The 16,376-nt window shown below is 47.1% G+C and overlaps 1 protein-coding gene across 2 annotated transcripts in view; it reads right to left on the bottom strand.

The window, feature by feature from the left end:
- The window catches only part of LOC135898283 (complement C2-like), a 240,593-nt gene that overhangs the window by 113,331 nt on the left and 110,886 nt on the right, over positions 1 to 16,376 (bottom strand). For both annotated transcript variants that reach the window (XM_065427150.2, XM_065427151.2), the window contains exon 10: positions 2,177 to 2,412. In XM_065427150.2, the coding sequence (XP_065283222.1) occupies positions 2,177 to 2,412 (236 nt within the window). The remainder of the gene's footprint in view (positions 1 to 2,176; positions 2,413 to 16,376) is intronic.

Raw genomic sequence — 16,376 nt, forward strand, 5'->3', positions numbered from 1 at the left:
ATGGGATCAGTAGGTCACGAACTGTGACTGGTAACGTGGCATAAAATGGAGCGCGACACGTCGCTACAATATCACCTCCTTGTATTGGCCTCCCCGAATAAAGCCATTTATCACACGGCCAGGCCAGCGCCCTCGCTAAGCCGCTGGTTATCAAACAACATCGACAAGTGTCGGCTTCAGTGTTGTCGAACCGTTATTAAAACAGAAAAGTTGATCTCACTAGGGCTGCTGCTCTTACGCTAGCTCCACGGTACCGTTTATTGATCACCACAGTTATCACGTCGACAAAAATGCATCGATGATTACGATACTGCCTGATACAAAATTTGAGTGGAGCTCTACACAAGTTTACATTTTGCGATATATTGGGTGGCGAGGACAATCTGTCTGGTGCGGCACGTTGCAAACGGAGCGAAATGTGGCGCGACTGCCTCGATAGTCTGGAGGGTGTGGGAGGTAGCGCGTGGGTGTTGCGTGGGCGCGATCCACGGCAGCCGGCGCAGATAAACCGCCCAGACGATGCGCGCTAATTTGGCACCATCTCGTAGACAACATTGCCGCAGTCCGCTTATTCCATGGCACTACTCTTTTCACGCCTTCGCCTCCTCCGCTGTCCGCCTCATACTTTTGTCGCATTGTACTCCACCGCTTTCCTTCTCGCGCCGCGTCCCCGCTTTCATCTGCTACTCTCGACCGTTTGGTTACGAGTGAGAATACCGGCGCCTGCACTCGCCGCTGCAATGGGCGCCTAAGAGCTGCTCTAAAATATATATATGTCAGCTGCACGAACACGTTTTGGTGAAGAATCATGGTCTGCGTTGATAGACACCCGCCGTCGCCGTAACTGCTGAGCTTCACTAAAAGCGTTTTGTGAATTCCTGAATAGGCAGAGTGTGAAGAGTCGCTGTTGTGACCAGTGGCATTTAGCATTAACCCTACTGTAAGAACATATCGATGCTGGCCATCACGCTCGGATATAAAGATAAATTTTTGTTTGCCGGCGAGCTACAGAAGAGGGCATTGACTTGAAAGGGAAATGCCGAAGTAGCCGCAGAGGGGAAGGCGCTCCGCGGCTACAGCGAAATATGATATGAGCCCGATCTATAGGCCTGTCAGTTGAAAAGCTGTCCAGCGAATGTTTATATGAATCTGGAGAACGGGACAATAAGTATCCGCGGCCATTGTTCCTTCAGCTGATCAAAATACTAAACTTCAGTACTGGCAGCGTGGGCTGTAATGGTGAATTCATGAGGCAGAATGGTGAGACTCCGTGCCTCGTACGTAGTCTGGGTACCTAGGCTCAAACAAATATTTTGTAGATAAGTTAGAATGTATGTATCAATGCGCTTTTTAGTGTTTCAGAGGAATAAGACTTAACTGCGACGTTCTATTAGTGTCTACTCGCTTTGTGTTTCGATCATCCATGTTCGTTTTACACCCCATTTTCAACACATTATCTCTTCAGACTCGGTGATGAAGCTTCAGAATAGACTTAGTGGTTCGGCAGAAAAAATAGAAAGAAATATCTTTACTGTGGCGTGTAGCGACAGGAAAGCCCATCTCCCCCACCCATCCTCCACCCCCGCCACTCCTCGTTCGTGCAACGTGGAGAGCTTTTGCTTTTAACAATAAAAATACCGGTTCTGGCCAAAACTAAGTTGTTGCGAGATCCGCCTTCGAGGCTGATTGACTGACCAGACAACATCCTTTATCCTGTTTAGTGCTCTATTGTATATTTAATGCGGCTCTGGTGACGCGACCTTGAATAAGCCACCTTACGCTTTTGACAGCGAAGCTGTCGATGGCTAAGATCAGGCTGATCGCGTCCGCGCATAGATCAACAATTTCTCATACGTGGGTGGATGCCGAAGGTAGTGCAATGCAGGGCCGACCCGTGGCAGACGTGCAGTTCGCCATTACGGGCCCACATACAGTTTCGTTAATCATTCTTCTTCACAGAGTGGTAGGGCAATGACTGTTTGTGCCACGTGCTCTGTAATGCCTAAGTTCCTGATAACGTCACCCTCTTTTTCTACCTCTTATACCTACCTTTAAAATAGTTGTTCTGCGTGCCATACGTTATGCAACAGTATGCTTGTAGGTTTTTAATTATAGATTCTGTAGATAAGCAAATTTACTGGCTTAATCCTAATAAAAGATGGGATAATGCCTATACCTTTCTTGTAATGGCCTTTGCAAGGTTGACTCCCGTGCGAAAGTTCTTCTCTCCGATGCTGCTGGAAGCGTCGAAGAGGAAGTAAATATAATATTTCTTCCCCGGCATTTCCAGAGAAAGTGTCCGGCCCTGATTCTGGTCGCCCGCAACACTCTCGTTGTAGCTTTGCCTGATTTCATTTGTTTTTCCTGTGAATGTATCACGCACATCCGGGGTCTTGTCAAAGTAGAACTTGCCTGCGAGGAGATAGCGTACATTATTGGAAGGAAAATACACGTACTGTATTGGTAATATGCACATAAAAACAGACATTGTTAATGTACACAGTACTGCAGCGTACTCTGTGTAGCGGTGCTACCATGAAGCATAAACAAGCCGCGAATGCTGCGTCGAGAATCTCACGTTTGGGTGAAAAAATGCTATGAAAAAAATGCTCGGTCGGTCGGGCAGTCGGTCGGTTGAACTTGCCTCATTCATATAACGTTTCAAGAAACAACCATGAGGCCACAGTGTTTGCGTACGCATACAATAAAATCAAGAAAACAACATGGCAATGTAAACACAAAGAAGGCAATAAAAAGAATCAGTATAAGAAGTCCGCATACAAAAGAGATGCAAGGTAAATACAATAGAAAAAGGACGTTGCAGCATTTGTCAAATAATGAAACGTCAATGCCAAGCTCAGAAAAGAGCAATGATAGTCGGTCAAAGCGAGAAGCTCAGGGCAGGGGAACATACCGGGAAGAGTTAAGTGCTGGGCTAGTTGGTGATCTTGCATACCGGTATAATGTACCGGTGGTGTTCTCCGCTTCCCAAAAGCTTGCCCAGCCAAGCCGTCGCATAGCTTGCGAAAGCCAAATGCCTGGCTGTCAGAAGAAATATGGTCAACGTTTCGTAAAGTGTGCCACAAACGTGGTATATGAAATTCCTATGTCCTGCGGGAAATCCTACATTGGACAGACGGGGTGTTGTGTCAACGACCGACTTAGGGAACATGCAAAAGGTTTAAAGACTAATGAAGGTGAGCGACTTGTGGATCACTGCAGGGCTTGCGCCGATTGTTTTCCATGGTTCCGCGATGCGAAGATTTTGGGTAGAGGCAAGCATCAGACATCACGTGAAACATTGGAAGCCTTCTACATCAAGAAAGCGGGTCCGAACTGTGTTAGTGATACGTCGGTTTTTCTTTACGATGCTGAGCTGAAGTTTCTATCACGCCCACTCTGATAAAACCTTGTACTCCATGTTGCCTTGTACGCATGCGCGGTGTTGTGAAGGGCTATATATGTCGAGTGCTTTCACCCTCATTAAACAGTTGAAGTTGCGCCCGTGGTGTCATCGTCTTTCTGGTGTGTGTTGTTTTTTGGCGCAAAATCTTTCAGTATGGAAGATATCCGGAAACAGCACGGAAAGAAACAGGTCAGCTCAATTAACACCCGAAGCGAAGTAGAGGCACTGACAATAATCCAACAGTGCTTGAACGAGGGCCGGTGTCGGTGTTAGCGAAGCGGGGATTATGTGTACGTAAATAACGTTTTCTGGAGCGGACCTATAACGTTCAATCCAGAAATGACATTCCAGACGACTGACACGTATCTGAGTTCTCGAAGACCGAAACTTGTCTACATCGTGCAAAACTTTCTAGGGGATGGAATTATGCTGATAGTTCGTGAATTTAGCCCAGAGAGCACATGTGCGGCTGTCAGGGTGCGGCATTATTTGATTCGGCGTAGCACCGACCAACGGGCGCCAAAAGGGTCGTAGCACTAGGTACCGACGAGCAAGGCAGATATTGCCGGCCACTCGGGCAAGCGGCCGAAAGAAGTCGAAGGCAGGTTGAGAGATTATTGGCTTTTTATTGTCAATGCGACCATGACGCCCCGACAGCTTTCTGTAGGAACCCCTGTGCATTCTCTGCCCCGCGCCTGCATTGAGAAGCTAAGAAGGCGGAGGTGCGAATACTCCGAAATATGCGGTGTGTCTGTGCAAGCCTGTGTCCACGAAGTGCTGGCAGCGTATGTGCGCCGACAGCGCCATTGGCCAGCTTCCATCGTTTCTCCTGTGTTTGCGAAGGAACAATAGAGGCTCGCCACGGACTCAAGGGTGTGCGTGCGTGGTGGAATAAGAGTGCGCAACCTCAAAATGGTTTGAGAATCAACCATTCCCTCGCCCCTAATTAAATGGGGCGCGGCCCAGAACTGGGGAGTAGTCGTTGTCCGATTGGTTGAACTTAATTGATTGGTACGTGACCAATATCTGCCGTTCCCCAGCACAGGGAACTAGGGAAAGGAAAAGTAATTTAAATGCAGGTTTTAGACCGAGCTGGGACATCTAGAATCTACAAGCTGAGCCTGCAATCTGCTGAGAAGCGTCAAGGAGCTAGTGCCATCCAGTATCGCCTGGTCTGCCTAGCTGCGTCTGAACTGCGAGTTACTAGTTGGCGTAAGAGACGACAAACTAACGTCTACAATGAAGCTCACGGTAGTTCCCCCCAAGTTAGCTCAACTTGCTCGAGGGAAGACGTCAGACCTAAGCTACCGGGAAACCCAGCCCAGCAATCGCATCCACCGCAACGAGATCGGCTTGCCAGCCTTCTTCGGGAAAGCTGTGCCATCGACTTCACGCTTTATGAACTTGCTGCTGCTTCTCGGCCATGCGTATGCCATCATTTCCTTTCTTTTGAACTTTGTTTAGTTTACCACCGTTAAGTGTGTTTTGTGTAGTGTCAATTTCTATATTTACTGTTAACTGTTCGTTGTCTTTCTTTTGTATTCATCATTGATCTAGCTTAAGCGCATGTGTGTTAGCGTTCTTGTGTTTTTTGTGTCTCTTTTAATCTTTGTGTCATTGTCAGTCGATAAATAGTTTTTTCTATCTTCCTCCCGACTATGAGTCCTTCGCTGTGTTCGCTTGAGTACAGAAAGACCAACCGGCTTGTATATCACATCGATGACCTCATGCCGACGGTGAATGGGTGAGAAGCTGTGACAACGGCATTGCAAAGTTTTTGGTGTGGGCAAAAACGTGTAAGATTCTATTGTAGAACACACCGTAATCACTGACCTCCCAGACCCCACACATTGGTACAGAATCTACAAAATTTGGAAAATAAGTGCTGCTGTATGGAGCGAAGCTTATAATTTTGGCCTTAGGAGCATTAAACGCGAGGTGATTATATTTCAACCATCTAGAAAAGGAATAAAAAGTCAGACCATTGGTTGTGCAGTCGCTGGTATTATGTCTTTCCTTTATTATATTGATGTCAACAACATAGTGAGAAAATAATGCCGAATAGCAGCAAAGAGGTCATTAATAATAATGTTTAAAATAAGTGGCGCTAACACTGATCCTTGAGGGACGCCGCTAGTTGCAATGTACAAAGTACATGTACATTTGCACGATGGACATACACAAATGTACATCTACGTTTGGCCATTGACGTTAACACCGCATAACCTATAGAAACATAACTGCGCAAGAGGTTGACAACTGACGAGTCAACACCGAAGTTCGCAAACTTCACAAGAAGTAATTAGTGACGGCCTATATCAATAGTTTTGCTGAAGTCGCAATAAAGGGAGTCAACTTGCTCCTTCCGAAGTAGCGGTGGAGAGATCTGCGTAATGAATCATGCGAGATTTGTGATAATGAAGCAGCCAGAGAGAGAAAAAGACCTCCTTAGTTGGAATCAATAGTTCTTCATACGTTATGTTGAGAAGAGCAAGCCCCAAAATTTTAAACGCATTGAGGAGAAAAAAAAAAACCGGCCAATAATTCCAGGCATTGGTCTTAAAGCCAGATATAAATACAGGAATGACACGAGCACTTTTCCACATGTAATGGAAAGTGGAAGTAATCAACGAGTTACAAATATAGATCTGAATACTGCGGCAAATATACTGCCGTAAGCTTTTAGAATTACGGAAGTGATGCCATCAGGGCCGTAGTATAGGGAAGGCTGCAAGCGCTTAAGGCCTGTTATCCCCTCCCTTAATTCCCGGAAGAGCTTTTGAGCCAGCAACAAAGCACTTGACTTGGGAACCGTCATGTGCTGCCAACTGACAGCAGCGTTGAAACCTGAACATTTATTTATAACATGAGAAATGGGCAGAAATACAGTTCACGATGTACTGCTTCAATTTTTACATCCATAAATCAATCAAGCCAATATAATCTTCAAGTTTAGTAAAGCGCCCTTGTAGACATACTTCCTAATTACTCCTGCTTAGTCAGACGTGCTCTATTTCAATAATGAATTATGTGAGTGTCGTCCAAATTATGAAAAACTTACGAACCCTTCCCCTACCGAAAAAGGAGGTCAGCGAAGCTTGTCCTGCGTGCACCTGACCTTCGTCACGGTTAAGTAACCCGCAGTTAAAAGTGCGGTATTGCTTCAGCCTCTCGCTCCCTCAGCTCGAGGTATATTTCTTGTTGCTGTCGGATTGCGTTGGTTAGGGCAGGTATAAAGCCGCGTTTATATCCTGGCGTTATCGGCGCGGGGGCGAGCGTCGTTAGACACCGGGCGCGTCGGAGCCCTTTGGCCGCATCGGGTTACGTTGGCGGCGCCAGTGCCTTGAACCGTCGGTCGCATTATAAACGCTGTCGTTCTCGCCAACGTCGCGTAACGTGTGCTCGCGTTCACGATACGTCCGACTATATTTAGGCCTTAACGGCCGGCGCGCCGACGGCGTGCCCTCTCCGGGCGAGCCGCCACTCGTCGAATACTGCCTGGAGAATGCCCAACGCGCGGCCGTCCCATCCGTTTGCCGAAAATGAACTGAACGAAAGCGAAACCGGCGCAGCGCGCGCGAAGCCCTTTCCCGCCCTTTCTCTGCACCGTGGGAGCGAAACGGCTGTGATTGTTTGCGGAATCTTTTCTAATGACTGACGCTCCGGTGCAGGTGAACTCATCAGACCACCCTTTCCCGCAGCTGCGCTGCTCTGGGAGCAAGTAGATTTATGTGTGATCATGACAACGCAACTTGTGAGCCGATACAAGAAAAAAGCATTTGAAAAGAGCCCAAAAAATCGGAATTCTTCTGTTTAGCCATTAGGGACAGGACTTCATAATTTAGGGTGCGCGCGATCTTTGTGCTTCAGGGTTATAAGTTCAAATGAAAACGAAAGGTTATATTTGGAGCGCTAAAGTTCTTTAGTGGGGAATGTATTAGCCAATAGTGCTCAAAGCAGCCTCAGTAAACTGATATACTTGGTCGTCAACACTAGTTTTCTCTGTAACCAGTGACCAATGAATGGTGGGCAAGAGAGAGAGAGAGAAAAGAAAGTTTGTTCAGCGATATATTTATTCGCACAGGGGAGCCCTAGTCGAAAGCCCCGCTTGCCTTAGCCACCCGTCCAACACAGTAGATCAGTGACGGCTCGTCGGCCAGGTCAGAGCTGGACTTTCGCTCCTCGCACTGTTCTAACGTGTGTTGTGCTGCGAAAACTGTGGCTTTCAGGTGCGAGGGCTGTTCTGACCAGCTTCAGGAAATGTGAAAAAGCGTCCAACTTCCTGCGCACTAGCGGCAGGAACCTCGATAGCCCATCGGGAACATGGCGTGCAATCTTTTTCTCCAACTCATGATTTCTTCTCCTGATAGATGTTTATGGGGAAGGGCGTATACTTGGGTAAAATGCTGATGGGCGAGCAAATACCTTGCGATTGTAGGGTTATAATTTTGATAAGGAGCAGTGGTATGGAAGTTTTGTGATGGAGCAAGTGTCGCTGCTCGGAAAGTTGAGGCGCGAGCCACGGCGCCTGCCCTCTCATTTCTCTCGAACCCCTGGTGTCCCGGGCACCAGATCTAGTGTTGGCGGTGGGAGCGATGTTGCATTACAGCGCTACAGCGTTTGGGAATTCTGCCTCGTAGTGGGAGACCACATGCGGCTTCGCAGTCCGTGGCGATGGTACTGTAACATCTTCTACATTCACCTGTGTGTATGGTCAACGCGATGACTCTGGTCTCCACTTGCGTCGCTGAGGACGCGCCGAAGAACAGCGCATTTACCATTTCGCCGTGTTCGTTGAGCACCACAGCGACGAAGTGTTGGTGGCCGGGGGTTTCCTCTGTTAATTACCTCGTCTGTCAGGGGCAACGTCCACATAGTAGACGTCCTCCCTATTCACACGGTGAAGTGGTGCTGTTAGCCACGCTGTGCGAGCCCTAGGTCGCCCCTCGTGACACTGTGAATGCATGTTACTCGGCAAAGGGGCCACATATTAGCGATCCCTGTCCGAGGGATCACGTTCCTCGAGCTGCTTTCCGACGTGCTGTGGGTGGGGCGGTATGCCAATCCTGTTTAGTATGCCTCGACCCGCCGTAGTCCTGCTGAATTTCTCGCGCTGAGTGATCAGAGTTGCCACAGCGAATTCACTGTAGGTATTGCAAACGCTCAGAACAAAACTTTTCAGTTGATGTGTTTTTGGGAAGCCTGAGTGCCGTTGTATTTTACAAGCTGTTCTGATTATTGCGTCCACCTGGTATTCTTCGATCGTGCTTAATGAGCGATAGGGAAGCCTATAGGCACTCCTGATAATTATTAAGGCTTGTACGAGCGTGATGGTGTCTGCCTCTTTCATACCTTGTTTATGATAGGTCGGCGGTATAACGGAAAACCATTACAAACTTTTCTATTCCAGTTCTGCAATCAGCCCTCCGAGATTGGTGAAAAACTTTTTTAGACCACCCCCACTTCAGCTGTCTGTTACGCGACGTCACGAATCCACGACAGCTTCCCATCTGATATGACGTGTACACACTAATTATGCATGATTTGACCGAACAAAGAAAAATAGTTATTCCTGATTCGACGCCTATTCGCGATTAGTCCTCGGCTATTGGTCAAAAGTTTTTAGGCTGCTCCCACGTCACCTGCCCGTCACGCTACGTCACAAAACCGCGAATTCTCCCCGCGTCAAAATGACGTATACGCGTTAAAGATGCTATAATATATTGAACAAAAGTGAATTTTCTTCTGAATAGCCACAGGCTGCCCCGTTCCAAAAGAAATAAAAGATGGCTGCCGCCAATCGCTCCGGCACTGATTACTTCCACCAGCCGGAAAGCATAGGCTTATTTGCGTATTATAAAACATTTTACTTGGACATGTAACGTTTTCGAGCACTTTCAGCACGTTTACGACCTCGTTCTTCCAGCTCTTCTTTGCTGAGGATCCGTTTTACCGTCATTCTTATGCTTTTGTTGCATGCCGCCGCGATTTTCGACCAGCCACCGCAAGCTAAGCCAGGGAAGGTGGACCAATCGCAGACGCCGGCACCACCCTCTTCATCCGGTTATCGATTTTCAGTGCACTGGCTCGGCCCCATCGAATCCCTCTACATTTGAGCGTGCTCCTCGCTAATTGTATTCCAATAAAATCAATGATCAACACTCTCAGCAGCCCGAGCCTTGACGCCTTTCCAAAGCATGCGACAAGCACTTGCGCATAGTCAGCCTAAATGCTCGTAGTGTAGTAAGCAAAACGGAACCAATTGAGGTTTTTTACTAGAACATGACCCAGACATTGCTGTCATAACCGAGACTTGGCTGCGGACTTAAAATGCCGACGAGGATGTCTTCCCTAAGTGCTACAAGTTTTTTCGTAGTGACACTGAAGAAATCTATGAAGCTTACTGTATAAAAATGCAATCTGGCTGCTGCATAAGCAGCACTTCAGTGTAATTGAGTGATAAAGAGTTCAAATATTTAGATGCAAATTTATGCCGCTCACAACCGCATGCCAACGTCGAGTGTTGGTCGTCTGATGATTAGCAAGTGTGATTATGATACGTGTAAAAATGTGGGATTTCCCGGAATAAATCTCAGTTGAAGTTTCACGCCTGTCCTGTGTGTTTCCTTCTTTGTACTTTGTTGTTTGCGTGGTTACATGATGCATTCCAATATCGACAACCGACTAGCCCGCCTATCCCTGTTAAGCATTTACGTCACTAAAAAGATTTAAAAGAAGGTCTTGCACGCGCAGTACACTGTTCGAAAGACCATAAATTTTAATACAGTGCTGCCGAATTTTATTATAGAGGAACCAAAAAAGTTTTAGAATTATAAAAGTGAATCAAAGAAACCAGTGTCGAAAATTTTGGTTGATGGTTCTGTGGTTACCATTCACCGGGATATTGCGTACCACTTTAATGACTACTTTCACAGTGTGTTTTCAAATTCGGGTGCTTGTCCATCTAATGACGAAGTGTTTGACCCCTGTGATGTCAATTTTATTTCATACCCTGGCGTAGTTTCTATATTACTAAATTTAAAAACTAAATCATCATGTGGTCCCGACAACCTTCCTAACCTGTTTCTGAAGAGATATGCTGAATCTGTTGCAAAGTTTCTAGTTATTCTATTTCGTACTTCATTACTTCATGGACAATTAGCGAGCGACTGGAAGATAGCCAGGATTGTGCCCATACACAAGAAAGGTGACCGCACATTATTAGGAAATTACCGTCCAATATCACTTATATCATAATGTAAACTAATCGAACATATTATTTTCAACCAGAATAAATAATTTTTAGATGCGCACGCAGTCCTCTATAAATTCCAGCACCGGTTTAGAAAAGGATACTCAAACATTACACAAGTGACAGTATTACATACACTCGCTTCTTGTCTTGATTAGAACGGTCAGACTGTTGCAATATTTCTTGACTTCAGTAGAGCTTTCGATAGAGATCCCCATGACAAACTAATATTAAAACTCAGATGCATTGGCCTACCGGAAATTTTAGTCATATGGATATACAACTATTTCACCTATTGCTAGCAATTTGTAACAGTTAATGAGCAACAATCAAGTTGCCTTCCGGTAGGCTCTGGCGTGCCCCAAGGAAGTGTGCTGGGGCCATTATTTTTTTAAATATATAATAATGACATTACCACTGAACCACTATCCGAATGTCCAAATAAGGTTGTTTGCGTAAGATTGTGTGCTTTTTCAAGAAATAACTTCAATTATAGACCAAGTCCATCTTAGCTCCTCTCTTGCCAAGATTTTTGAATGGTGTGAAACGTGGGACATGAAACTTAACACTTATAAGACCGTCTTTCTTCGCTTCTCTCGCAAGAAAGCTCCTCTTTCTTTTAACTACAGGCTAGGTTCGTCCCCTTTGCTAGAAGAGACCAAATATAAGTATTTGGGTGAGACACTCACTAAGACTTTATCATGGAATTTACATATAGATAACATCTGCTCTTCCCCATTCCATAAACTATATTTCTTAAGACATAAGCTTATAAATTCTCCCCCTAGCGTAAAATTACTTGCTTACAATTCACTAAGTAGACCGAAACTTGAATATGCATGCGTTGTCTGGGACCCGTTTAATAAACACAATATCACCCGCCAGGAATAGGTACAGAGAAAAGCTGTAAAGTTTATTTACTCCAAGTTTTCCCCGTATGTCTCACCCTTAGAATTATTGCAGATTAACGCTATCCAATGTCTTCAAAACGAAGAAAAATTTTACGTTTGCAATTTCTTTTCTTGCTTTGGAATAAAGGTCTAGCTATTAACCGGTCTCCATATCTGTCCCTTTCAACGTCGAGGCATACACGCCATCATCATCCTAATTCCCTGATGCCGTATTTTGCGCGAACAGATTTATTCAAGTTTTAATTTTTTCCTCGCATTGCAACCGACTGGAATGACTCTTTAGTGCCTTTCGCCAAACTTTGATGTTTTTCTATTTGTTTTGTTTTTTTTTGCCATTTAACCCACCCTGCTTTAGCCTGTACAAGGTTTGCAGTACTGAACAAAGTAGAAAGGAAGAATTAGATAAGAGAAGCCGCACAGTGTAGGAAATGTTATTCGTTTATCAAGGAAACAAAAGTGACCTCCTATGAAAGAGGAGAGCGCTTGATTGGTCTCTTCAGACAACCCTGCGGGTCCTCGACAGATGCTCACTTCGGCGGTTACGCAAATTTGACGTCAGGAGGTTGGAATAAAAACATATCGGAATAGTCTTACGTTATAGGGCCCGTATGTCGGCCTATCACTTTTGCTATGTTGTTGGCCGTCATTCGAAGGGCCCGGGCCGCATGAGTGGAATTGACCACTCTCCTGCAACAAGAAGCCAAGGATTCTGTGCTTGGGTCCCTCCTGTATGCGGCGACGGTCAATGAAAAGCTCTACAATTTCTTTAGTTCTTTGTTACTGTTACGTGGAGGCATAATACGGATGCATTCTTATTTTTCTGGTGCGCAATGCAGACCGCACTGACGGGCAAAGTTAGACATTTCTTCAGCGGCCTGTTGTAGTGTTCTCTGCTTCCTAGCGCGCCTTTGAATCCATAACGTAATATCAGCCGCGTAAAGGTGTAGCCAACATCTCGTATTTGATCTAGTTGTCTACAGAGATCGAAGATTACTCAAGTGATAAGCAAAGCGGACATGATTGCCTCGTGTGGGGTTGCTGTGTTGGGCATCTAAAATTTTCTTACCCAATGCTTCATGGGCCTATCGTTGCTGTCCTTCCTATGACAAAGCTGTGGATGTAGGCAAAGACGCGTTCACACCAATTTTAATCCTTCAGTCTCTGCAGAGTGGCCTCATGGGATACATTGTGAAATGTGCCTTTCAGATCCAGCACTAGTATTACGTTTTCGTTTCCAGGTGCTACGTTACCAATTACTTCCTCCTTCAATAGCAAGAAGGCGTCCTTAGTGGATAGGCTTTCTATGAAGCCTCTATCATGGTGCAGGGAAAATGGTTTATTTTTCAGTGTGAGTTTGTAGTCAGCATTGGATGAGTCGTTCGACTAGTTTGCTTAACAGGACGTCAAAGCTATAGGGTGTAGGCTCTTCAATGACGGGATTTTACCGGGTTTGGGGATTAGAATGATAAGTGCATCTTTCCTTTCTTTGCGCAGTTCTCCAGTTTTCCAGTAGTGAGAATTGATGACTTATGCCAGACGCTCATGAATCGGACCGTCTAGGTTTCTGAGTATACTATTGGTTATTTTGTCTGGGCCTGGAGCCATGCTTCGGCGCGCGGATTGTGCTGCCTCAAAAATTTGCCCTTTTATCTTTCCTTGAACCAGTACTTAAACGACAACTCTACCATAATGGAACCATAAACTGACCGTAGGCACATAGCGTCATCTACTAGCTCTTGAGGAAGACACAAACCAGACGAAGATATATCGCGTCTTCACAGAAAGAAGGAAAGCGTTGAAAAGAGAAAGAGGCAGTACAAAGAAATCTGCAAACGGGTCTACATAGCTGCGTAGCTGAGGAAAAGGAAAGAACACATAAGCAAAATGGAGGCGATGTGATGGAGGCGATGAGAAATGGAGACGGCGCGACTTCTGACAGGTGTGGCTTATCGTCGCTTATGAGTATCAAATGAATGCTCGTGGTACAATAATGCCATATGGTGTGGAACATTAAGGGGACTGAAGAGGAGGATAACGAGGTTCGTCTCGGCTTCGCGCGTCGACGCTTACGTTTCGTAAAGTGTGTATACTAGAGTAGGGTATACGCGACAATTTAGTGGAGGTGCTGGGTACACTCAGCTTATGCAGGAGACCCCACTTGGCCGCAAGAGTCTCGCCCCACGATTGGAGCTGACTACGGTTCACCACACAAGCCAGTGAATCCGAGGCCTTGCCCCAGAATTTGGAAACCTCCAGGAAAAAGTGAAGACTGCGATCACTGCAACTTCTACAGAAAGGGTGACACTGACTTTCCTAACGCTGCTGAACCCCCAAGGACCAACGGCTTTTCATGGCAACACATTTGATGATGTGGAAGGCTGGCTGGCGGAGCTCGAGCGTGTGGTTGCGTCTAACAACGCCAAACTCAGGAACGTCAGCCTCCAGGATGGTGCTCGCACGTGGTTTATGAATGGCGAAAGTGCCCTGTCATCCTGGTCTGAGTTCCTGCGCCAGCTACTGCAGAGCTACTCCAGCCCCGATTGCCGCGAAAAAGTGGAGCGAGCCCTTTAGTCACGCGTTCAAAAGCCCAACGAGAGCATCACAATGTACGTGGAGGGCATGACGCGTCTTTTTGAGCGTGCCGATCCTAGCATATTGGAAGAGAAGAAGGTGCGTCATCTGATGAGAGGCGCAAACGATGAGCTCTTTGGCGATCTTGTTCGGAATACGCCCAAGACTGTTGCGGAGTTCCTCACCGAAGCCACCCCGATGGATAAGACGCTTCAGCAACGGTCGAACATGTGCAGCCGACAGGTAAATGACACCTGCACTCCGGATACGCCGGTAGGCGGCTTTAGGTGTGACATCGCCTTGCTTTGCGAGCGTATTCGCTCAGTGGTTCCCGATAAGCTGCAGATGTACCACGGTACGTCACCAGCTCCAGTCAGCTCCCTTGCCAGAGTCGTACGCAACGAGTACAGCAGGCACTATAGGCATCTCTTTCCAGCAGTAACGCACCACCTCTGCCAAGGGAGTCCTGGCGCAAGACTTAGGCAGAAACATTACTGAGCCCCGCGCGAGTTTTCACACCTACCTATATTGCGTCGCCAATTGTGTTTCGATGAGGGCAAGCCGCTCCGACAACTACGCTACCGTACTTCGACGACCGCCGTACACCAGCGAGGAAATAAGAGGTTTGGCGAGCACCCGGTCGACGACCCCTGCGATACCACTGCGGCGAAGCGGGTCATGTCTATCGGGAGTGAGCCTACCGATGACTCGGATTCCGTGGCTTTTCTATCGATTAGCCTCGATCTAGGTTCGGCCAAAGGCCTCCCGACATCACAGAATTCCTCGAAGGGCCACGCAGGCCGGGCACACCGCAGCGACAGTCACGCTCACCGTCACCGCAGCGATATTTCCCTGCTCGTGATGCCAGCTCGAGGACGACGCAAGGAACATCAAGTCCACACCGGGAAAACTCACATTCGCAGAATTCCTCGAGCAGCAGCGCAGGCTGGGCATACCGCAGCGACAGTCACGCTTAGCCTCCCTGCAGCGATATTTCCCTGCTCGTAATAACACCTCGAGGACGACGCAAAGGAGATAACCAAGTCTACGTCGGTAAAACTGACGTCAGCGACCTTCCGAGGCGGGGACGCTGATACTGGACGCGCTGAAGACCTCGTATCGTGCCAACCGCGGAACAACGAAAACACGATGACGGCAGAACTAGTTCCCGCGAACAAGATTTCACTGGACATACCTGTGTTGATTGACGGCAGAAAAATGAGTTCGCTTGTAGATACCGGCGCCAATTACTCTATTCTTCGTGGCAAACTGGCGAGCGTTCTGAAAAAAGTTACGTTGCCCTGGAATGGGGCATCAGTTCGTACGGCAGGTGGCCACTTCGTCAAACTGCTTGGCTTATGCACGGCCAGCGTAGAAATTCGCAGGGCTGTTTTTCTCGCCTCTTGTCTGGTTGTACGAGAGTGTTCCCGCGAGTTAATTCTTGGTATGGACATGCTCCGGGAATATGGCGCCATTATTGACCTTCGCGAGCACTTTATCACTTTCTCGACACAAAGGGCAACAACACAGGCCGACGCTATTGGACACACATCCGCACTTCGCGTTTCGGAAAACAGCATCGCGGTACCACCACGTGCGAGTGTTGTCTTCGGTCAAGTCCGACGAGCTACAATACAGTGAAGCCATTGTAGAAAGCAACATTTCTGTGTTGCTGACCCAAGGTATTTGTGTAGCGCGAAGCCATGTGGAACTTCGTGATAGGCATACAGTGGTTCTCGTTACCAACTTTAGCTTTGAGCATCGTCAAATTTTTCGTGGCACTGCCGTCGCCTACGCCGAAACATCGACGGACATCGTCGAGTGCTTTGCTTTTGAAGTGGACACAGACGATGGTTTGCTCAGAGACATTGATGTAAAATCCGTGCTCATGGACGACGAAAAGAGCGCACTGCAGGAACTCTTGAACGGATTCCGCGCGTGCTTCGCTCAGTCTACTAAGGTGGGCCGAACGCCAGTCACGAAGCACCGAATAACGACATAACGCGTGCCCACGAAACAATAGCCCTATCGTGTCTCGCCGAAAGAACGTGAGTCAATTCAAGCCCAACTCAAGGAGATGCTAGATGATGGTGTGATTTAGCCCTCGCACAGTCCGTGGTGCTGCCGGTCGTTCTCTTCAAGAAAAAAGACGGGACCCTTCGTTTCTGTGTTGCTTATCGACGCGTCAACGATGTTACCAAGAAGGACGTGTACGCGACGACGTATCCATGACTCT

This window comes from Dermacentor albipictus, chromosome 5 (genome assembly GCF_038994185.2).
Source record: "Dermacentor albipictus isolate Rhodes 1998 colony chromosome 5, USDA_Dalb.pri_finalv2, whole genome shotgun sequence".
NCBI classification, from domain to species: Eukaryota; Metazoa; Arthropoda; class Arachnida; order Ixodida; family Ixodidae; genus Dermacentor; species Dermacentor albipictus.